A 25584-nucleotide genomic window follows, 5' to 3' on the forward strand; every position below is an offset into this window, starting at 1 on the left:
CGTCAGTGAGATGTACCGTCCCTGCCCACAAGCACTTGTCCACGTGTCCGTGCTTATGTGGACTTTCCCGGTAGCAGCGTTGTTGAGGGCACGGCTAATGTTTTGGGACACGTGCTTGTGTAATGCGGGGACGGCACACCGGGAGAAATAGTGGCGGCTGGGGACCGAATACCGAGGGACGGCCGCCGCCATCAGGTTGCGGAACGCTTCCATCTCCACGAGCCTAAAAGCCAAGATTTCGAGCGCAAGCAGTCATGAAATGTGGAAATTTATTAGTGTGGTCTGTGGGGTGTTGGCTGAGTATTTGCACTTGCATTCCAAGGACTGTGGTATGGACAACTGAACGTTTCAGTGGGACAAGGACGTGGACATGCTTCCTGATGCTGCTACTTGAGAGTGTGCAATGACAGGTGCAGGGCAGGAGGCATCTTCGCATGCACCATGGACAGGGAATTGGCTTGCATGCACACCACTCATCTTCCACTTCCGCACTCTGGTCCTCCTCCTTACTTTCTGGCAATTGTGTCTCATAATCGTACACCTCTTGGGACACTTTCCCACCGTCGCCTTCATGTAACCGTGGCTGCTCAAACATTTGGGCATTGCTACATGCGATCTCCTCTTGCCCCGCTCCAAGTGGACCAGGCGAGAGGCCCGAATCTATAAATGGGAAAATGAACAGCTCTTCGGAGTGTCCAAGTGTGGGATCAATTGTCTCTGGGCACTCGGCATGGTGGGAGGAAGTAGGTCCAGGGTGAGGAATATGCAGTCCAGACTCACAGCTACTGAGACTTGACCGTGTGGAAGACAAGGTGGTGGTGGTGGTAGCTAAGTGACTGGAAGCATTATCTGCTATCCACACAATAACCTTTTGACACTGCTCTGTGTCCAATAGTGGTGTTCTGTAGTCCCCTATTAATTGGGACAGGAACGTCGAGCTAGAAGATGTGGGTGTTTGTTGTGGAACAATTTTAGCTTGCCCACGGCCTCGGCCTCTGCATGCACCATCATCACCATGACGTCCAGTTCCCCGTCCCTTGCCACGTGCCTTGCCCATTTTAAATGGAGGATAATATTGTCCACGCTCACAACAAATGACTGAATTTGGAACGAACTTATATGTGATCCGTGTGACGGACAAACAACAGTTTTAAACACCTGACCTGTAGGTAACTATTTTGAACAGCAAACTGGTGTCAAATGCTTCACTGACACACTGAAACAAATTTTTAATGGAGGTCAGAAATGGCAGTGTTTTCTGAAAACGTATATGTGATCCGTGTTATGGAGAAAACTCAGTTTTAAATACGTGGCCTGTAGGTAACTATTTTGAACAGCAAACTGGTGTCAAAAACTTTGCTGACACACTGAAAAAAAAATTTAATGGATGCCAGAAATGGCAGTATTTTCTGAAAACATATATGTGATCCGTGTGATGGAGAAAACACAGTTTTAAATACTTGACCTGTAGGTAACTATTTTGAACAGCAATCTGGGGTCAATTGCTTCAATGACACACTGCAACAAATTTTTAATGGAGTCCAGAAATGGCAGTGTTTTCTGAAAACGTACATGTGATCTGTGTTACGGAGAAAACACAGTTTTAAATACCTGGCCTGTAAGTAACTATTTTGAAAAGCAAACTGGTGTCAAAAACTTTGCTGACACACTGAAAAAAAAATTTAATGGAGGCCAGAAATGGCAGTATTTTCTGAAAATGTATATGTGATCTGTGTGACGGAGAAAACACAGTTTTAAATACCTGGCCTGGAGGTAACTATTTTGAGCAACAATCTGGAGTGAATTGCTTCACTGACACACCGCAACAAATTTTTAATGAAGGTCCGAAATGGCAGTATTTTCTGAAAACGTATATATGATCCATGTGGTGGAGAAAACATAGTTTTAAATGCCGGGCCTGTAGGTAACTATTCTGAACAGCAATCTTGGGTCAATTGCTTCACTGACGCAGTGAAACAAAATTTTTAATGAAGGTCCAGAAATGGCAGTGTTTTCTGAAAACGTACATGTGATCTGTGCTACGGAGAAAACACAGTTTTAAATACCTGGCCTGTAAGTAACTATTTTGAAAAGCAAACTGGTGTCAAAAACTTTGCTGACACACTGAAAAAAAAATTTAATGGAGGCCAGAAATGGCAGTATTTTCTGAAAATGTATATGTGATCTGTGTGACGGAGAAAACACAGTTTTAAATACCTGGCCTGGAGGTAACTATTTTGAGCAACAATCTGGAGTGAATTGCTTCACTGACACACCGCAACAAATTTTTAATGAAGGTCCGAAATGGCAGTATTTTCTGAAAACGTATATATGATCCATGTGGTGGAGAAAACATAGTTTTAAATGCCGGGCCTGTAGGTAACTATTCTGAACAGCAATCTTGGGTCAATTGCTTCACTGACGCAGTGAAACAAAATTTTTAATGAAGGTCCGAAATGGCAGTATTTTCTGAAAACGTATATATGATCCATGTGATGGAGAAAACATAGTTTTAAATGCCGGGCCTGTAGGTAACTATTTTGAAAAGCAAACCAGTGTCAAAAACTTTGCTGACACACTGAAAAAAAATTTAATGGAGGCCAGAAATAGCAGTATTTTCTGAAAACGTATATATGATCCGTGTGATGGAGAAAACACAATACCTGGCCTGTAGCTAACTATTTTGAACAGCAATCTGGGGTCAATTGCTTCACTGACACACTACAAGAAATGTTTAATGAAGGTCCAAAATGGCAGTATTTTCTGAAAACGTATATGTGATCCGTGTGACGGAGAAAACACAGTTTTAGATACCTGGCCTGTAAGTAACTATTTTGAACAGCAATCTGGAGTCAATTGCTTCGCTGACAAAGCGCAACAAATTTTTAATGAAGGTCCGAAATGGCAGTATTTTCTAAAAACGTATATATGATCTGTGTGACGGAGAAAACACAGGTTTAAATACCTGACCTGTAGGTAACTATTTTGAACAGCATTCTGGGGTCAATTGCTTCACTGACGCACTGAAACAAATTTTTAATGGAGTCCAGAAACGGCAGTATTTTCTGAAAACGTATATGTGATCCGTGTGACGGAGAAAACACAGTTTTACATACCTGGCCTATAGGTAACTATTTTGAACAGCAATCTGGGGTCAATTGCTTCACTGACACACTGCAACAAATTTTTAATGAAGGTATGAAATTGCAGTATTTTCTGAAAACGTATATGTGATCCGTGTGATGGAGAAAATACAGTTTTAAATACCTGGCCTGTAGGTAACTATTTTGAACAGCAATCTGGTGTCAATTGTTTCACTGACACACTGAAACAAATTTTTAATGGAGGTTAGAAATGGCAGTATTTTCTAAAAATGTATATGTGATCCGTGTGACAGAGAAAATAGCTGGATTTCTAGCGCTGTAATATGGAAAGGACCTGGCTGTATTCTGCAGTGCCAACAAGCAAATGGCGCAGAAAAACTGTGTTCTCTGGATTGCTTTTTTAAGCAAATAATAAGGTTTAAGATCCAAAAAATTATTCATGGCCCCTGAGACCTGGGCCTTTGTCTAGAAATATCTAACAGCAGCAGAAGGCAGAACTGGAATGGAGCCTCTTGTGCTATATGCACCGCAGTCTGCTATATACACTGCCTGCCTGCCTATATACACTGCCTGCCTGATATCTCTGCAGATAGATTAGTCCTCAGAAGGACTGTTTGTTGAGAAGGATATGTGTCTCTAATATAGTTTGGTACACCTACACTAACTAGAAACATGCGAATCTCTCCCTAGCTCAGCAGCAGCTCTCCCTACACTGTCTGATTCCGGATTGACTGTGACGAGCATGGTGGCGCCAGGTCTGATATAGACCTGATGACGTTGTGCGGCCAGCCAATCACTGTAATGCCAAAACCAACATGGCTACGGCATAACAGTGAGTGGCGGGCTATCCCTGCATGTTCATTGGCTCTCTAAAGAGCGCCAAACATGCAGGGAGGAGACCCGAGCTCCCACCGAGCAACCCCGGAAATACTTGACGAGCGCCGAGCATGTCGAGCAGTGAGATGCTCGGGCGAGCACCGAGCAGTAGAGAACATGCTCGCTCATCACTAATCACAACTACTCCATGGTGCGAGTACTTAAACTCTCTTCAATTACACTTTTTCTGGCAAAAGATGTGGTCCAAAACTTTCTATTTGTCACCATACTATATACTATACTATATTTAAAGGTAAATATAATTTATTTTTGTATTTATTTATTTTATTCACTTATATAGCACCATTCATTCCACAGCGCTTTACAGATATTATTGACACTGTCCCCATTGGGGCTCTCAATCAGGATTTCCTATCAGTATGTCTTTGGAGTGTGGGAGGAAACAGGAGAACCAGGAGGAAACCCACACAAACATGGGGAGTACATACAAACTCCTGGTAGATGTTGGCCTTGGTGGGATTTGAGCCCTGGACCCCAGCACTGCAAGGCTACAATGCTAACCACTGAGCCACCGTGCTGTCTAATGTATCACACTTGTAGCTATGGTTCAGCTTGTACAATTGGATACAAATAAGGTTTAGATTAGTCGCCTGGAAATTACCATGACCTACAATTGAACAACTGTTTGGTACTGATACGCATCATACTTCTTACTGAACTTGCAGTATGTTTAGGGAATTTCTCACACCTCGGTGCTATTTTTTGTCACATAAAAGATGTTAAATTTGGCACATTTAGTGTTTATGCAAAAATTATGCAACTTCTTGCCCATTTGCACCGGCTACAGCAATTTAGTAATAAGTTGCAGAGCACTTTTGTAAGTGACTCATTTACTAGCTTAGAGGGTTTGTCTCAACAACTTCAGAAGGGGCACACTGTTCCTCAGCCTCCCTGCTTCCTCCTTTTAGAGGGTCTACTGTTTTGTTGACTGTTCAGACAAGTGTCTTCATTGTGCCACTGGCCCAAACTGAGCTCTCTCTGCTGCTACATGAGGAAGCTTTGGAGTAACACAGTAGCTCTGAATCTGGCTAGGATCGGAAGGTAAGAGTGCACAACCAATGATATCAGCCAGCTTCAGAGCAAGTTTTATTGGATAGAGCTTGTACGCACTTTGCATGTTTGGCCACCAAGACTGCAGCAGTGGCTGGTAACCTTGTCAATAAGCCATAAGCAATAAAATATTTAGTTCTTGAGAACAGTGCAGACTTTTAATAATATACTCTTTTAATAATAAATCCTTAACCCTTTTAATTATATCAGGTATTTATGCCAGCTCAGTCATAATGAGCTTAGTTTTCATATGCTGAAACAAGGACAGCCATAAAGATGTACCCAATTTATTAAGAGGCATCCACCTCCTAATAAATTTGCAGTATCCTACTTTTGCAAACTTTTTGTCCAAGTTTGGCAAACAAAACACTATTTTTAATAAATTCCCTCTATGATACAATGGCACAATTTTACAAAATGATCTGGATAAGATGTCTGAATGGGCAAACACTTGGGAAATGAGGCTTAATGGAGATAAATGTAGAGTAATGCATCTAGCACAGAGTAATCCTATTGCTGCATATACATTAAATGGGAGTAAACTCTTGGCTACAGAACAGGAGAAGGACTTGGATATTCTGGTTAGAAGTAAGCTGAGCAGCAGTACTCAATGTCAAGCAGCAGTCACTAAAGCAAGCAAGATTTTAGGATGTATAAAAAGAGAAATAAAATTCCGCGATCCCAATGTACTGTTACCCCTTTATAAATCACTGGTGAGGCCACAAATAGAATAGGAAATCCAGTTTTAGGCTTCACATTTTAAAAGGATATTCAGAAGTTAGAGTCAGTTCAAAGGCAGGCAACTAGATTATTACAAGGGATGGAAGGCCTCTCATACGATGGGAGATTGGAAAAGTTGAGCTTGTTTAGCTTAGAAAAAGATGCCTCAGAGGGGATCACATTTACATGTACAAATATATATGTGGTCAGAACAAAGGACTGGTATATGACTTATTCCTTCCAAAGACCATACTAAGGACCAGAGGGCACTCATTACGGGTGGAAGAAAGGTGATTTCTAGAGATGAGCGGTGTTCGAATCGAACTGTTCGCCAATTTCAAATGTAGCACCCCGAGGGCTCGGCCGCTACAGGGGTATTGCACCTCTGCCAGAGGTGTGATATTCCACTCCCAGGGTAAGGATGGAGAATGGACCAGGGCTCAGTTAGCTGCATACAGCACACACACCCCATTTCCGAGGGACAGCTCAACGGTGCTCCCACTAGACATAAGTGCAGGCACGACCGACCATGTCCCTTCTGAAGTGGGGAGGGAGGGGTGGAACACCCAGTGCTGTAGGGGCAGATAGGGGGCAGTTTCTGAGCGTAGGTAGGAGCCCATTGTTTGCTGGTCACCTGGGCTCATGGCTAGAGGGAGGTATAAAAGGTGGGCACCATCTTAGATCTAGGTCAGTTCAGCCAGAGGAGAAGACAGGGAGTAGAGGCTCTGTAGGAGCTCTACTCCAGGAGGGCCTAGTGAGAGGCCGAGGAGGAGGTGAAGGGGAGCTGAGATTCTGGCTCATCTCAGCTCCAAGAGAAAGGAACAGAAAGGAACAGAACAGGAACTGCAAAGAAGGAGAGACAGAGAAACAGAAGGGCTCAGTAACGAGAAGGTGGAAGGGACCCTAAGAACCCACGAGAATCCAGGGTGAAGGGTCAGGCAGATTAAGGGTACCGGATCCCAAGTTGGTGGAGGAGAAACAACCCTCAGCCAAAGACCGGTCGTCGTGATCATCTATTGGTGCGACACCTCATCAAACCTGCTAGGAAGGCACCATATAGGACAGCGGAGGACGGGGCCCACGTTTAACCGCACAAGTCCGCGGCAGCTGGACAAAAGTGCGCCACTGGTGAGGCAGGCCAGAGAAAGGATTAAAGGGGGTCCTGTGCCATGCTCCTGAGCTGCCTGGGAGTTGACCGAGCCCCTCACCTGGTGGACGCAGCACGGCTCGGGCGGTCACTGCTGACAGAAGTGACCCGGAACAAACGAACTGTGAGTAAAGACCCTGGACTGTAACTTGTTGTCTGTGTGCTCCTTCGCGCCTCCAGCACTATCAGCACCGGGACTCGCACTACCATCACTCCCACCATCCACTACACTGCCCTGGGGCTGCACTCTTCCCGTGGGGAGTCACATCACCTCAGCTGCACCCATCATCAGCCCCAGCGGACTGCCTTGCAGCGGCGGTTCCTAATAACCGCAATCCACAGGTGGCGTAGTCGGACATTATCTGAAGCGCGTAACAGACTACCATTGGTCTGACCACCCTGAGCCGCGGGACCGGGCCGCCACTACTACTCCCATCGTTCCCCTATCGCCCGGATCCACGTGCCCCACGGCCCAGGGGGTGAGTCACAAATTCGAGCTGTTTTGGGCGGTGTTCGAGCCGTTCGACGAACCCGAACGATTTGAAAAAAATTCAGCTGCTCGAGGTTATGTTCGATAACTGTTCGTGCACAGAAATCGTAAATGGATTTTTTCACAGTAATGCTGATAATCAATGTTAATACACAGTTTGAGTGTACAGCGGGGCGGGGGGAGGGGCATGGGATGGATCTCTACAGAAATAATGAAGATCTCCATTTTTTTTCTCTTTCCCGCATTTGCAGTGGGGAGGTGCAGTCTGTCAGCCTATCAGCAGCGCACGCACGGAGCGAAGTGCTTTTATTCACACAAGCAAGGGCATGTGTCATTGGCTGTGTACGTCACATGTCCTTGCCATATAAAACCCAGCCATTTTCCCCGTCGCCACCATTTTCTCACTGCTGCAGCTGAGTGTTAGATGGCACTGCTGCTGCTGTTAGCGCTATATTGTGTAACTGAATTGCAAGCGAATTTTCTCTTAAATAGACAGAAAGGTTTAGGGAGTAGGGACTAGTTTGTAATTGCAGCCCCTTTGAGGGCTAGGTTACATCAGTTCCTATCACTTTTTGCCAGGCAGGTCTGTTTTAGTGCTGTGCAAGTGTTAATCACAGCATTTGGCTAAATCTAGCAAAGCAAATCCTTTTGGGCCTCTTGCAGTGTGTGTTAGTCAGTGGAGTAGCCTATCTGTGTTGCAAGCTACACCACCTGTGTATGTAATACTAATTTTTTACTGCACCTAGCCAAGTAAAACCTTTTGGGCCTGTAGCAGTGTGTGGTACTCAATCTATTAGGCCATCTATACCAAGCTCCACCAGCTTTGAAATTAATAATAATTTTTAGCTGCATCTAGCCGGAAAATAATTTTGGGCTTAGTAGCAGTGTGTGGTACTCATTGTATTAGGCCATCTATACCAAGCTCCACCAGCTTTGAAATTAATAATAATTTTTAGCTGCATCTTGCTTGTAAAATAATTTTGAGCATATTAGCAGTGTGTGGTACTCACTCTATTAGGCCATCTATACTAAATTCCACCAGCTTTCAAATTACTAATAATTTTTAGCTGCATCTTGCCTGGAAAATAATTTTGGGCATAGTAGCAGTGTGTGGTACTCATTGTATTAGGCCATCTATACCAAGCTCCACCAGCTTTGAAATTAATAATAATTTTTAGCTGCATCTTGCCTGGAAAATAATTTTGGGCATAGTAGTAGTGTGTGGTACACATTGTATTAGGCCATCTATACCAAGCTCCACCAGCTTTGAAATTAATAATAATTTTTAGCTGCATCTTGCCTGGAAAATAATTTTGGGCATATTAGCAGTGTGTGGTACTCATTCTATTAGGCCATCTATACTAAGCACCACCAGCTTTCAAATTACTAAAAATTTTTAGCTGCATCTTGCCTGGAAAATAATTTTGGGCATAGTAGTAGTGTGTGGTACTCATTGTATTAGGCCATCTATACCAAGCTCCACCAGCTTTGAAATTAATAATAATTTTTAGCTGCATCTTGCCTATAAAATAATTTTGGGCATATTAGCAGTGTGTGGTACTCATTCTATTAGGCCATCTATACTAAGCTCCACCAGCTTTCAAATTACTAATAATTTTTAGCTGCATCTTGCCTGGAAAATAATTTTACGCATAGTAGTAGTGTGTGGTACTCATTGTATTAGGCCATCTATACCAAGCTCCGCCAGCTTTGAAATTAATAATAATTTTTAGCTGCATCTTGCCTGTAAAATAATTTTGGGCATATTAGCAGTGTGTGGTACTCATTCTATTAGGCCATCTATACTAAATTCCACCAGCTTTCAAATTACTAATAATTTTTAGCTGCATCTTGCCTGGAAAATAATTTTGGGCATAGTAGCAGTGTGTGGTACTCATTGTATTAGGCCATCTATACCAAGCTCCACCAGCTTTGAAATTAATAATAATTTTTAGCTGCATCTTGCCTGGAAAATAATTTTGGGCATAGTAGTAGTGTGTGGTACACATTGTATTAGGCCATCTATACCAAGCTCCACCAGCTTTGAAATTAATAATAATTTTTAGCTGCATCTTGCCTGGAAATTAATTTTGGGCATATTAGCAGTGTGTGGTACTCATTCTATTAGGCCATCTATACTAAGCTCCACCAGCTTTCAAATTACTAATAATTTTTATCTGCACCTTGCCTGGAAAATAATTTTGGGCATAGTAGTAGTGTGTGGTACTCATTGTATTAGGCCATCTATACCAAGCTCCACCAGCTTTGAAATTAATAATAATTTTTAGCTGCATCTTGCCTATAAAATAATTTTGGGCATATTAGCAGTGTGTGGTACTCATTCCATTAGGCCATCTAAACTAAGCTCCACCAGCTTTCAAATTACTAATAATTTTTAGCTGCATCTTGCCTGGAAAATAATTTTGGGCATAGTAGTAGTGTGTGGTACTCATTGTATTAGGCCATCTAAACCAAGCTCCACCAGCTTTGAAATTAATAATAACTTTTAGCTGCATCTTGCCTGTAAAATAATTTTGGGCATATTAGCAGTGTGTGGTACTCATTCTATTAGGCCATCTATACTAAGCTCCACCAGCTTTCAAATTACTAATAATTTTTCGCTGCATCTTGCCTGGAAAATAATTTTGGGCATAGTAGTAGTGTGTGGTACTCATTGTATTAGGCCATCTATACCAAGCTTAACCAGCTTTGAAATTAATTATAATTTTTAGCTGCATCTTGCCTGGAAAATCATTTTGGGCTTAGTAGCAGTGTGTGGTACTCATTGTATTGGGCCATCTATACCAAGCTCCACCAGCTTTGAAATTACTAATAATTTTTAGCTGCATCATGACTGTAAAATAATTTGGGGCTTATTAGCAGTGTGTGGTCCTCATTCTATTAGGCCATCTAAACTAAGCTCCACCAGCTTTCAAATTACTAATAATTTTTAGCTGCATCTTGCCTGGAAAATAATTTTGGGCATAGTAGTAGTGTGTGGTACTCATTTTATTAGGCCATCTATACCAAGCTCCACCAGCTTTACAATAAATAATAATTTTTAGCTGCATCTTGCCTATTAAATAATTTTGGGCATATTAGCAGTGTGTGGTACTCATTCTATTAGGCCATCTATACTAAGCTCCACCAGCTTTGAAACTACTAATAATTTTTAGCTGCATCTTGCCTGGAAAATAATTTTGGGCATAGTAGTAGTGTGTGGTACTTATTGTATTAGGCCATCTATACCAAACTCCACCAGCTTTGAAATTAATAATAATTTTTAGCTGCATTTTGCCTGTAAAATAATTTTGGACATATTAGCAGTGTGTGGTACTCATTCTATTAGGCCATCTATACTAAGCTCCACCAGCTTTCAAATTACTAATAATTTTTCGCTGCATCTTGCCTGGAAAATAATTTTGGGCATAGTAGTAGTGTGTGGTACTCATTGTATTAGGCCATCTATACCAAGCTTAACCAGCTTTGAAATTAATTATAATTTTTAGCTGCATCTTGCCTGGAAAATCATTTTGGGCTTAGTAGCAGTGTTTGGTACTCATTGTATTGGGCCATCTATACCAAGCTCCACCAGCTTTGAAATTACTAATAATTTTTAGCTGCATCATGCCTGTAAAACAATTTGGGGCTTATTAGCAGTGTGTGGTCCTCATTCTATTAGGCCATCTAAACTAAGCTCCACCAGCTTTCAAATTACTAATAATTTTTAGCTGCATCTTGCCTGGAAAATAATTTTGGGCATAGTAGTAGTGTGTGGTACTCATTGTATTAGGCCATCTATACCAAGCTCCACCAGCTTTACAATTAATAATAATTTTTAGCTGCATCTTGCCTATTAAATAATTTTGGGCATATTAGCAGTGTGTGGTACTCATTCTATTAGGCCATCTATACTAAGCTCCACCAGCTTTGAAACTACTAATAATTTTTAGCTGCATCTTGCCTGGAAAATAATTTTGGGCATAGTAGTAGTGTGTGGTACTTATTGTATTAGGCCATCTATACCAAACTCCACCAGCTTTGAAATTAATAATAATTTTTAGCTGCATTTTGCCTGTAAAATAATTTTGGACATATTAGCAGTGTTTGGTACTCATTCTATTAGGCCATCTATACTAAGCTCCACCAGCTTTCAAATTACTAATAATTTTTAGCTGCATCTTGCCTGGAAAATAATTTTCGGCATACTAGTAGTGTGTGGTACTCATTGTATTAGGCCATCTATACCAAGCTCCACCAGCTTTGAAATCAATAATAATTTTTAGCTGCATCTAGCCTGGAAAATAATTTTGGGCTTAGTAGCAGTGTGTGGTACTCATTGTATAAGGCCATCTATACCAAGCTCCACCAGCTTTGAAATTAATAATAATTTTTAGCTGCATCTAGCCCAGAAAATAATTTTTCTTCCCAATAGTGGTAGCAATAGAATTATGGGGCGCGCGCACGGCTAACAAAAATATACGCTTCATAACAAAAAACACCAGCCTAGCGCACTGCATTAGTAAGATGGCATCATCGTCTCTCCCAGTGCTAGGCCTACTACGCCGGCTAGCATTCCTGTGCCTAAAACACAATGTATGGGTCCGCGCTAGCCACGATGCTGAGGGGTCTAAAGCTGCTGCTAACGCTTTACCATAATTCAATTGACAGGTTTTCACAGAGCTCCTCCCCAACGCCCACCCATTGGGCAACTGTTGCCCACCCCCCCTATGGGATCTAGTGGCGAATAGTTGATGCCATTAATCAGAGCGTCAGTTGCTCCGTCGACGTGGCAAGCATACGGTAAGGCATGGGAAGAGTGGACACGACTAGTAGCAAGCAGACGGGTTGACCAATGTGAACAAGCCAGATTACAAGTCACCATAGAATTTCTCCACCAGCTAATGATGAGGGGCATATCAGGGGCGTCAGCGCAGGGGTGTCTGACTGGAGTTGCATTTCACTTCCAACTACTTAATTGGGGAGATGTGACAAAGAGATTCATCATCAGACAATCCATAAAAGGGTGGAAAAGGGGTCAGCCAAGTCAGGAGTGTAGACGTCCCATCCCGTGTCACTAAAACTGATTTCTCACATCATATCCCTAACACCATTAACATGACACTCACAACTTGAAGCAACACTACTGTCTACTGCATTTGCGATTGCCTTCTTCGGGGAGCTATGCATAAGCGAATTAGTCCCTCAATCCAAAATTACCACCAGTGGAGGCTTATTACACCAGGACGTAGTCATAGCCAATAATGCAATACGTCTACGCATACGCCAATCGAAAACGGTTCCAGCGGGCAGGGGCACTTGGGTACTTCTACAACCCACAAACGGTACACTGAGTTGGGTAACAATAGTAAAAACATATATAGCCATCAGATCACAAAGTAATTTCTTCCTATCACACATTGATGGAATGCCATTATCAAGATATCAGTTCCAAACTATATTTAATAAATGCATAACATCGGCAGGGAACCACCCCAAAGATTACGGGACACACTCATTCCGCATAGGCGCGGCCACGGAAGCAGCAAGAGCAGGACTGTCAGAAACGGAAGTTCAGAGGATAGGGAGATGGCGATCCACGTGTTTGGCGAGATACATAAGACCGGACTTGTTATCCTAACGTGGTTTGTTTCTTTTACAGGTGACGCTAAGTCAACAGTGTGGGTGATAGGCCACTCGTATATATATTGGGCAGAAAAAATGGCAAAAGTCCGCCCAGGCGGGAGGAAATTAAAGTTTCATAACACATATTTCAACTGGAGAGGTATTAGAGGCCTGCTATGGCCACAGGTACTAATGGAGGTAATCAAGGTAGGGAGAGAGGCAAGAGGTCCAGTCATCTTAGTTATACAGGCCAGGGGAAACGACCTAGGTCATCACAAGAGCATAACTAATGGCAATAATGAAACTAGACACTGAGTGCTTCAGAGAATTTTTCACAAAACTAACTATAGTATGGTCAGAGATTGTGCCGATAGTGGTATGGCAAGGTGCGCGAGACATCACGGCCATTGAACGGACAAGGCTGGTAATAAATATTCGGATGGCAAAATTTAGAAGAGACAGAGGCGGTGTAGTGATACAACACCGACAACTGGAAGGAGATAAAGCAGGCCTCATACGGCCTGACGGTGTTCACTTAATGGATATTGGACTGGACATATTCCTGTCAGTACTCCAGGACGGAGTGGAACAAGCGTTAAGAGTGATGGATGGGGGTCAGAGTCCTACATACGAGTATGCAGGATCCACAGTGGCCTGGAAATAGAAAGGACATGTTGGAGAATTACACTTGTTGGCCAACTTGCCGGTGTGGAGACCCAGGGCATGCTGCAACAAGCTGAATTATTTTAGAAATAAAATGCCTTTCTAATTGAATGAGTATAAAGAGTAAATAAAGCTGTGACCGACCCTCACCCATCCAGTTACATTATTGTATTGTCAAGGAAAGGGAGATGGTAGGGGGGCTGAGCGTCTGGGTTTGGTTGGGGGTCCCCACAGTCTGCCTAGGCTAGATGCATTTAAAATTCTTATTAGATACACAGGCGGTGCAGCTTGCTTCGCAGCTGGGCTACTACGCCCAAAGTATTGCTTAGGCTAGATGCAGTTAAAAATTCTACGCTGACTAACAGACACTGAAACTTTGGAGCATACCTCTGAGGAAACAGCTCTTCAGACTCAACCATCTGTGTTACCCCAAGCCATAGTGTAAGTAGTTTCTTACAGTTAAAAGGGGGGGGGGCGACCCAACCCACCTGGAATTGATGATGCCAACGTCACGTATAACACAGCAAGGGGCCTCCAAAAAGAGTCTCCATTTTTTCAAAAAATTGTGGCACAGACACCACTTAAGTGGCATCAATTGCCCCAGAGTTGCTTAAAATGGTTGGTGAGGTGATTTTACCAAATCCTCAAGCTTTTAGTCTCCCCAGGATGACACAGGGGTAGAAAAGTCCTTGTGGATGCATGATTTGTTCATCTTTATGAACGTGAGTCTGTCTACATTCTCAGTGGACAGCCGCGTGCGCTTATCTGTCAGCACACCACCAGCAGCACTGAACACACATTCAGAGAGAACGCTGGCTGCAGGGCATGACAAGATCTCCAAGGTGTGAGTGGCGAGCTCCGGACATTTTTCCAGTTTGGAATCCCAAAATGAGCAAGGGTCCAGTGACACAGTCATGGCTTCGATGTTCACTTGGAGATACTCCTGTACCATCCTCTCTAGGCGTTGACTATGTGTCAGACTTCTTGTCTTCTGTGACCTTGCAAAGGATGGTCTAAAAAAGTGGTGAAACGATTCCACAAAATTGCTGTTACCAGCAGATACTGTGTTACTGTTACGGTTTGAGTGATGAAGACTCGACAGTCCCACGGTTTGCAAGTTAGAACTGTGAGATTCACTACGTGCACCACTGGTGTTTTGTGGAAAAGCACATGTAAGATTCTGCAACAGCCTCTGCTGATACTCCTGCATGCGTGAATCCCTTTCTATGGCAGGAATTATTTCGGCAAATTTACTTTTGTACCAGGGATCTAAGAGTGTGGCAACCCAGTAGTCGGGATTACTTCGAATTCTGGCAATCCAAGGATCATGTTGCAGGTAGTGAAGCAAGAAGGCACTCATGTGTCTTGCGCATCCAGGAGGACCAAGTCCTTGTTGTGTTGGTAGCGAGGTAAGAATCATGCTTCCTTCCTCTGCCCTCTCCCCCCAACCTCACACAACAGAAATGTGATCAAGGTCTCCCTCATCTGATGAGTCTTACATGCCCATCGCCAGTTCGTCCTTCACTTCTTCCTCGGCTCCTGCACCTTCCTCAACAGTTTGGCTGCTACCATGCGCCCTGGTTAATCCCTCTCTCCCACCCTCCCATGCCTGCCACCTTGGTGCTGCCGACCGTCTGGACCTTGGAGATGTTATCCCTTCCGCATACGACTCCTTCTCTACTTCCTCCACCTCCTCTTGTCCCACCACCTGACTCTGAATTCTGTTTAACGTGTGCTCCAGCATGTAAATCACCGGAATAGTCATGCTGATAATGGCATCGTCAGCACTAAACATCTTCGTCGCCATTTCAAAACTGTTCAGAAGGGTGTGTGGCACCACTGAGGGTTCAGTCACCACAGAGGTACTGCATCTCAACCAGAGTTGTGGTATCTCACCCTCAGGTAAGGAAGGAGTATGGCTCGGGACCCTAACACCTGCATCCAACACATACCCGCAGTGGGGGTAGGGCGAGATTGCTCCTAAGGGAGAGTACAGTCCCAGGTACATAGCTGGCGGGAGGGTCCTATGTAGTCGGTGTGGGTGGAGAAAGCAGCTTAGGGGAGCACATGACAGGGAGAGTATAAATAGGAAGCCATCTTAGAAAGAGCAAGCCATTCAGAGGAGGAGAAGTGACAGGAGCAGAGGCTCTGCATGAGCTCTGCTCTGGAGGCGGGCCTAGCCTGGGAGGCCCAGGACTGAAGGAGAGAAGAGAGGAGTGGGAGCAGGAAGGCTCCAGGAACCGAAGGGACCCTAGGGGTACGGGCCGTGCAGAAGGCCACCCGTACGCCCGCTGCTACCAGGAGGTAGAGGGGACAGGCCAGATAATGGGAACCGGTCCCTCAACTAGCGGAGAAACAGCAAGGCTCAACTAGAAACCGGAGGCTGCAGCATTTCATGTACTGCAGGCCAAAGTCCACACCAGTCTCACTAAGAAGGTAGCCACATAGGACCCAGGGGATGGAACACACGTCGCTCGCCAAGGCCCGAGGATACCGGATAGAAGTGTCACTGGGTGTGAGGTGCAGGGAGAAGGCCAGAGAAAGGACACACAGAAGGGGGTCCTGCTAAGTACTCTGGAGCTATCTGGGGGTGAACTGAGCCCCTCACTGAGTACGCACAGCACGACGGGGGAGATTGCTCTGGTACCTCTAATCTGGACTGCAACAACTGTGAGTAAAGATCTTGGGACTGCATCACACGGACTCTGTGTTCATTACTGACTCCCTGCACTACAACCACCATCATCCACCCACACTGCCCTGAAGCTACACTCTTCCTGTGGGGAGTAATAATACCATTGCTGCAAAACCACCAGCTTCAGAGGACTACTCCGCAGCGGGTGGCCCCTTTGGCCGCACTCCACAGGTGGCGTAGTCGGACATTATAAAACCCATATATACAAATTACCCTTGGATTGACCGCCCTGGGTCACGGACTGGGTCACCGCCACAGTGACTACAACCCCCAGCGTCTACCGGCCCGGCTCCGGGTACCCCACGGCCCAGGGGGCGCATCAACTTCATAGGTCCCTGATCTGAGACCACTCCTGCAGCGTGATTTGCCCCACCTCTGGATCTTGTTGGCCCAGGCTATACGTCAGAACGTATTGCACCAGGGCTTGTCGGTGCTGCCACAGTCGCTGCAACATGTGCAGAGTTGAATTCCACCATGTCGGCACATCGTATTTCAGCCAGTGAACTGGCTGGCCCAACGACTTCTGTAGAGATGTAAGTCGTTGAGCTGCGGGATGCGAACGGCGGAAGTGAGCACACAGCGACCGTGCCCTCTGCAGAAGGCCATCTAGTCCGGGATAGTGGGCTAAAAATTGCTGGACAACCAGGTTCAACACGTGAGCCATACAAGGCACGTGTGTGACATTGCCCCGGTGAAGGGCCGCACCCAGGTTTGCAGCATTGTCGCACACGGCCTTCCCTGGTTGCAGGTCCAGTGGAGACAACCATTCATGAAACTGGGTCTCCAGAGCTGACCACGACTCCTCAGCTGTGTGACTCACATTTCCCAGACATTTCAAAGTAAAAACCGCCTGATGCCGTTGAACCCTGCTGCCAGCATAGTAAGGAGGTGTGCAGGATTCCTTCTGTGCAGTTAGAAAGCGGGTGGCATTACCAGACAGGCTTTGGGTGCAGGTGGAGGACCAAGAGGAGGTTCAGGAGGCAGAAGCAGTGGAGGAACTTCTAGATAAAGAGGATTGACGCACAACTCGTGGGGACGGCAAGACTTGGACAGCAGCCCCTTGTCCTGCTGTTACCATAGTTACCCAGTGCCCAGTCAGCGACATGTAACGCCCCTGTCCATGCCTACTCGTCCAAGTGTCTGTGGTGAAATGCACCCTGTCACACACAGAGTTTCTCAAAGAAGCGGTGATGTTGTGTGCGACATGCTGGTGTAGCGCAGGCACACCTTTCTTTGAGAAGTAGTGCCGACTGGGCATCTGGTACTGGGGCACTGCGACGGACATAAGGTCTCAAAAATCCTCTGTGTCCACCAGGCGGAAAGGCAGCATTTCTGTAGCCAACAGCTTGCAGATGGTGAAATTAAACCTCTTAGCTTTGTCATGGCTAGGAGGAAATGGTCTTTTACTTGTCCACATCTGAGGGACCGAGGGCTGGCTGTTGTACTTAGACGGGGTTGAGAAGGGTGTCCCCGGCAAACTGCCGGTCTGTGAGGAAGATGCAGGCGGAAAAGTTAGGTTGCCTTGATCCAAAGGAGGTGCTCTCGATGTCGGAGAGTGCTCAACACCAGCTGGTGTTTCCACTTCCAAATGAAATGATGACCTGCCAATCACACTGGCTGTTGCGGGTAAAGAGGTGGCAGGTCTGCGTTCAAAAACATGTGTGGCTGCTGTCCCCCCAGTCACAGAGGATGAAGAGGCCGCGGATGCACAAGATGGGGCAGACGGTGTTCGGCTCGGCCCGCTAGGCTGCATTGTAGCACAGTGAGCTTCCCACTGCTTCTGGATTTTTTGGCCTCTACATAGCTTTTGGTGACAAATATTACAGATAACACGAGTTGGGTAATCCTTATAGATCTGAAAAGATGCCCAGGCTATGGAAGGCTTAGAGCCCATGCGACCTGTAGAGCCACCACGACTTGTGGTCAGAGGCAGAGTTGTGGTTGAGGATGCAGTTGTTGACGTGCTTCCAGGACTCCATCTCTGTCCAGGAAGGCGCAACCTAACCTCGTCGTCAATAGCATCTGTGATGCCCAGCTGCGCTTGGTATCACAGATCCTAGAAGAGTGCATTGATGGAATCCTCCACAAGAGGCCCCCATAAACATTCACACATCTCCACCTTCCACCCCAGACCAGCAGAGGGAGCCCGTTAGGGATATAAATAGGGAAGGTGGAGCTAGGCAGTTCAGTTCCTCTTAAGAGTTCCTGCAGTAGAGAAGCCTAAGAGAGGTCAGTCTGAAGTGGAGCTTAGTCTAGTCAAGAGAACTCAATTAATAGTTCAGCAGTGGAGCACGAAGCTCCTGCTAGCTAGATTCAGGGAGCTTAAGGTGTGCCGGGGCCATAAGATCGGTGAAGCGCGGCAAGCTGCCGTTAGTGTGTATAGCCTAGTGAGGGCCCGAGTAGGCCAAAGGCGAGTGGAGAGTTAGTACATAGGGGGCAGAGGAGCTTAACCAGCTCACCCCGAAGCATTTACCGGACACCGGATCCGAGCATACTGGGATCTCTATGAACCAGTAAGGCATAACCGGAATCCTTGGAGAACTACAAGTCCCAGGATCACTAAGGTGCTGATACATAACAGAGCCAGGAGATGCTTAGGCCCCGCATACTGGGAGCGTGAACTCCAAGAAAAGCCCCTACCACAAGGTCAGCCAGCGCAGGACAGAGACAAAGTTAGGCCTAGCTCCAGGCAGGTCAGAAACTTACTACGCAGAGGCAAGAAACAGGAGGCCCTACACCCGCTCATTGGGGAGGATCCTGATATGCACCCTTCACCCTACAGTGCTCCAGGATGTGCCTGAATTTCCACCAGTAAAAGGTACTGAAGTGACTACCGTGTCCGTTCCCGTTCTTGCTCTGACCCAGCTGGGTCTCGCCTGTCCTGCATTCCCCCTACATACGCTGCCCTGAGGCCTAGCTCCACCTGTGGGGAGCTATACCATCGAGCTGCCTTATCACTGGCCTCAGTGGACTGCTGCAGCGCTGGTGCTTCTCACCAGATACCACAGGTGGCGTCACGAACTCTTATAAAATTAACAATTATCCACCCTTTTAAAGAGTGACCCCAGGGTACGGGCCTGGGAGCCGACCACCGCGACATCCCGAAGGCCTGGCAAAGGCCCGGGTACCGAGTCATCCCCATCCCCTGGGCTAGTCACATCCTCCTCCACCTCCTCTGCTGACCTCATCGACTGGCTGACTGTGGGTTGACAGTAAGTGGAATCTCCAACATCATCATCATCACCCTGTGTGTTCTCACACCCGTCATCCTCAGAGCCAACCTCTTCCTGCCCTGACCGAAAAGTCAAGTTGTCGCTCAAGTCAGGTATTTGAGTCTCATCATCGTCTTCATCATTGTCTCCACCAACAGGAGTTACAGTTTGGGAACGAGGGTCTACATTATGCTCAGAACCTTCTTCATCTGGTCCTGGATCCGACTCATAAAGATTCTGGGTATCAGTGCAGATCATTTCCTTGTCTGGATTAACAGAAGCTCTGGAGCAGACCTCCGTTTCCCAGGCTATAGTTTGAGTAAACAGCTGTGCAGACTCAACCATCTGTGTTACTCAGACTGGCAGCTGGAGACTTGGGAGTTGTGAGGAAGCAAGTGCGATTGGGGTGACACCTCTGAGGACTGGAGTATTTGTGATGTTGAAGTTGAGGTGGAGGAGAGCCCACTTGAAGGAGCACTTGATATCCGTTGAAGCACCTGCTGTTTTTGTGCCTCATCTGGAATTTGTAGCGATGGGCGTGGCCATAAGAAAGGGATCGTATCACATTGTCCACGAAAAGAAGTAGACATCTTAGTTTGGCTGGAAGATGGCCTTTCTTCTGCAGATGTTACTCCCCCTCACCTCGGCGACCCACCAGCGGACCGGCACCAGTATTGGGAGAGGGGTCTGGCCACCAGGGTCCACCGCAGCTCTGGCACAAACCCGGCGACACGGATGTCGCACGGGCAGGAACGGACTTGCCGTGTCGGCTTCGCACTCCAGCATAGTCCCTCTGCCCGCTCGCACCCGTAACCTCAAAGGGATGCGCAAACGGATTTTCTTCCCAGAGCTGTTCCCCGCCCAGCAGGAACGTGCTGGAGCTCAGGTCGGCCTTCCACTGTACTCCCTTACCTCTCTCGCCCTCTGTCCTTCTTCCGTTCTCCATCTAACCCCTCAGCTCTGTAGTGTCCGCTCTCCCTCCAGCTCTCTCCTTCTCACAGGTGGACTACCGCGTGTATTCACACTGTGGCGAATCTTTTGGGCCCAGGCATAAGAAGTTGACGAGGTAATGGATAATATGTGCCCCCTTAGAAACGTCCATTACAACCCATTCGAGGAAGCAACTAAACACCTCAAATATTGAGCAGGATCTGGAGCACCCCATGGGCAAACAGCGATCTATATAGTATGCTCCTTCCCAGAAGCAGCCCAATAGGTGGACACTATTCGGAGGCACAGGTAGTAAGTAACCGGAATGCCGCATCAATGTCTGTTTTGGCCATTAGGGTGACCCTTCCCAACTTCTTGATCCACCTGATTGCCTTGTCAAAGGATGTACCGTATATACTACTGTACTTTGTTCCGCGTCGATGTTGTCGTTTACTGACATGCCCCTTGGATATGACAAATGGTGGATTAGTCCGAATGTATTGGGTTTCGTTTTTGGCACAACTCACAACGAGGATACCACTACTTCTTGTAAGGAAAGTGTTCTGAATGGAACTGCCATTCTACCTAAAGATATTTCTTTTTTTAATTTTCTTGTCACGACATCTGGGTGTTGGTAGGCTGATTTTAGATTTTTACTCCAGCCTTTCTTGATTTTAGAAGGGCATGACATGCCTATATCTGTGTCTCCCCCTCCTTTTACTCCTCCACCTCTTTTCTTTTCGCATGACTATATGTACTTGTCACTTTTGCATGTGTTAGTTGTGTCTTCTGAGCAGTTTGTCAGCTTTTGGAAGTGTTTTCTATGTGTTTCTTTGTGTTTTTGTTTGCCTGCCATTGCTTTTAACTGTGTTCGAAGGTGTTCCACGAACACTTCGACGAACAGTTCAGCGAACATACGGGTGTTCGACGAACCGAACCGAACTCGAACACTACGGGGGTGGCTCAACATTAGTGATTTCGGCACATAACAGGAAAGGGTTCTTTACAGTCGGAGCCGTCAGACTGTGGAATGCCCGACCACAAGAGGTAGTAATGGACACTATAACAGCTTTTAAAAAAGGGCTGGATGATTTCCTTAATACACATAACATTGGGGGTTATAGTTAGATTAGTGACAAAATGTACAATTGGTGTAGAAAGGTTGAACTTGATGGACCGAAGTCATTATTCATCATATGTAACTATGACTCCGGGATCAGACTACAGAAGGTTTGTTTAGAATGGTTAATTATAAGAAAACATAAAAATACATAGGAGCTGTACACAAAATAGGTGAATTTTAATTAATACTTCTAGTAAAGTTGTTCTCTTCTTATTCTAGATACATTGGAACATAAAAAAATGGTGGACAAGATGTAGCCATAAGCATACTTATTTCTATATAATATTGAATCTGGAAAGTATGCCCCTCTAGAAGAAGACAGATGAAAACAAATGCCTGAACAATAACATAAGACTCTGACGGAACCGATACTAATAGCAAAATATGTTATTATTTGGAACATGTATCAATTTGTTTAGCCGTGTGCTATGGTCATAATGATATGTATTGATTTTAATCTGTTTCATTTATGAATGTCAGACAACTAAATGAAACATCAGCCTCTGCGAGATAATGATTGTCTGACTACAACATGTTGTATAGCATTACATCAAAGTAATGGATATCTTTCTGTTGTAGGAAAAGTCATTTCAGTTTGGTAAAGAACATTGTTTTTTAGATATGTGGTAAACCAGATGTGTAACTGTATCTGTGGAAAGGAATGAGCTAATTTACAGCAAATTATTTTCTTTAAGGAAAAAAATAGACAGAATTGCAGCCCATAGAAGGTTGTTCTTGGCTGCAGAGACTCTTAATACCTTGAAATGGAGCCGATCTACATTGACAAAAATTAGAATGTAGCCAATAAGTTCTATTACAGTTTGCATTGTCCATGTCCATTACGTACTGTTATATTACTTGCTGGATAATTGTGCATAATGACTTTGTTACAGGACTAGCTTTGATCCCTGTGCTGCCTATTTGCACGAGAGGCTGTACACAGATAGCACCCAGATTAATAACAGTGACACATTTCACAAGTGTTTTGTGGTTGGTGTGGAAAAGCAGCATGAGCCATCAAATTTTTTTTCTTTTTGCAGATTCAAGACTGATGGGTAGATTTGTGCCAAATGACATAGAGCCAGTGCACTTGTCATCATGAAACTGCACACAGACTGCAGTCATATCCACAGTGCGTGGGAGTTTAGTTGAGTGTAGTTTTGGTCCTGGACATGAACACCACGCTGGTTAATTGCACATGAACAGTTTTCCACCTGGACTGACATGCAGCATGCATTTGTCTGTTTTGCAGATCATACAGTCCTAGGTTCAATTAAGCTGAATGGCACTCAGCTCGTGCACTGATCTGCAATGTGGATGAACACACAGAGTAACAAATGGAGCACCCCACAGACAAAAGCCCTCATTCATTAAAACTTCAATTGGATATGTCAGTCTTAATCAACAGGCCTGCTGTATTAAGAGGCACAAACCACTTAATTAAGTAGGTGCATCTTACAAGTGTCATGCGCCTGAATTCAAAGGGAACCCAACAATTGATACATGCTGCCTCAGGGGCGGACATACCGCCGGTGCAGCTGCACCAGGGCCCGGAGGTGGAGGGGGCCCTTGCAGGATGGCTGATAATGAGTACAATCTGACCTGTTTCTCTGAGCCGGAGGCTCCGGGGGGGCCATGGCCAGATAGCTCTCATCATGTGCGGTGGGTAGGGAGCGATCCCTGCAGCTCTACTGCCTACAGGAGTAAATGGTAGCGGAGCTGCAGGAACACATCCTCTAATTCCTGCCGGCACTTTCTCTCTGACACAGGCCCGCGTTGTTTGATGACGTTACGTTAGCATGCAGCACATGACTGTGTCAGAGAGAAAGTTGCGGGCGACAACTATGCTGCGGGGAAACGGACAGAGAGGTGAGTGTTGTTTTTTTTAGCCAATGTTCTGGGGAGAGGACACTGAGGGTTGGTGGGGGAGAACAATGATAGGGGTGGGGGAGAGAACACTGAGTGTTGTGGGGAAGAACGATAATGGGGTGGTGGAGAGGACACTGAGGTGGGTGGGCGAAAACAATGATGGGGTGGTGGAGAGGACACTGAGGTCTGGTAGGGGAGAACAATGATGGGGGGTGGGGGAGAGGTCACTGAGGTGTGATGGGAGAGCAATGATTGGGGTGGTGGAGAGGACACTGAGCTGTGGTGGGGAGAACAATAATGGGAGTGGTGAAGAGGACACTGAGGTGTGATGGGGAGAACAATCGTGGGGCGGTGGAGGGGACACTGAGGTGTGACAGACAATCATATGGTGTCTGGCTGTAGAAGGTCGCTGCATTTGGCCTTACAAACATATCCCTGATCCTTTTATGATTCCTCTCTTTAGGACCCAGCGGTGATCCTCACCTTGCTTGGGGATTATACCTTTCCCTTTAGGATCCTGAGGTATCCTCATCTTTCTGCCGTTAATCAGCACTTCCTTGCTGTATCCTTAAATACACTCAGATTGCTCAGAGAGTTGCTGGTGATAACGTGTTATATCTATTCAGGCTTGGGACTTTAGTAGTCTGCTAAAATTACCTTGAAGTTTTTTTGTGGATTGTTGCTGTGCTTTCTCCAGTGTCATCTTGGAGCTTAGTGTATTCTGCTGTTTGTTTCCCATGTGTGTACTTTAGTTGTTACTGGGGTTGACTCAGTGCTCACCCCTCCCACTCCCTACCTAGGGCCTAGCCTTGGGGTCAGTTAGGGCCAGGTTTCCTGCTTGGCAATAGGTGCAGAACCTATTTAGGGTCTATAGGGGAGTTAGGGTTTGTTGTTTAAATCTGTTTAAGGGTCTCCACTCTCCCTTTCCCATGTCGTAGGGCTCCCTCCCCTTTTCCCATCGTTATGCGCTGGGTTTTCTCCATACCTAACATGACACAATAATAGGGGGTGGTGGAGAGAACACTGAGGTGTTGTGGGGGAAAACAATGATGGGGACGGTGGAGAGAACATTGAGGTGGGGTGGGGAGAACAATGATGGGGTGGTGGAGACGACATCGAGGTGTGGTAGGGGAGAACAATGATAGGGTCGCGAGAGGACTCTGAGGTATGGTGGGGGAGAACAATGATGGGGTGGTGGAGAGGATAATAATGGGGGTGGGGGAAGAGGACACTGAGGTGTGATGGGGAGAACAATGATGGTATTGTGGGGAGAACAATAATGGGAGTGGTGGAGAGGACATTGAGGTGTGGTGGGGAGAAAAATAATGGGGATGGTGAAGAGGACACTGAGGTGTGGTGGGGGAGAACAATAATGTTCTACCTATTGTGTCCCCCCATTTCCATATAGATTGTAAGCTTGCGAGCAGGGCCCTCACTCCTCATGTAACTGTTTAAATGTGATACATTGTATTGTATTGTTTTTGTTGTCTGTACATTTCCCTACTTAATTGTAAAGTGCTGCAAAATATGTTGGCACTATATTAATAAAAATCATTATTATTATTATAATGGGGGTGGTGGAGAGGACACTGAGGTGTGGTGGGGGAGAGAACAATGAGGATGGGTGAGGAAATGAAAATGATGGATGCAGGGGAGAAGATAATGAGGGGGTGAGGGATTGGAATGGGAGTAAGTGGGACTTATAATGGACTTATGAACAGGGGCAGGGGGAGAAGGACGTTAGATATGGATGTAAAATGAATTAGGTGGTGGAGGAAGGTGCTAAGCCCCTGTTAGAGTCCTCCCCCATCTTACAATTCATTTTGACATTATCAGGGACTTAAAATGAATTGGGGAGTGGGAGAGGCGGGGATAAAGTGCACAGGGCACTTTATAATGAATTGAAAGTTGGGAGAAGACGCTGTCAGGGACTTGTATTGAATTGGGAGGTGGCGGAGGATGTAAAATACCTGATAATATCTTCTCCTTCCCCCAAATTCATTATTATACTATCAAGAACTTATAATGAATTGAAGGACACAAGACAAGGACCAAGGCT

At 45.6% G+C, this 25584-nt stretch overlaps 1 protein-coding gene across 1 annotated transcript in view; it reads left to right on the top strand.

Moving 5' to 3' along the window:
- The window catches only part of MACC1 (MET transcriptional regulator MACC1), a 187514-nt gene extending 164803 nt beyond the window's left edge, over nucleotides 1-22711 (top strand). The window contains exon 5 of the mRNA XM_073677839.1: nucleotides 21876-22711. Coding sequence (XP_073533940.1) covers nucleotides 21876-21968 — 93 coding nt within the window. The 3' untranslated portion in view covers nucleotides 21969-22711. The remainder of the gene's footprint in view (nucleotides 1-21875) is intronic.
- The last annotated feature ends 2873 nt before the right edge of the window (nucleotides 22712-25584 follow it).

This window comes from Phyllobates terribilis, unplaced genomic scaffold, assembly GCF_046119375.1.
Source record: "Phyllobates terribilis strain yellow unplaced genomic scaffold, ASM4611937v1 Scaffold_4__5_contigs__length_816908805, whole genome shotgun sequence".
NCBI classification, from domain to species: domain Eukaryota; kingdom Metazoa; phylum Chordata; class Amphibia; order Anura; family Dendrobatidae; genus Phyllobates; species Phyllobates terribilis.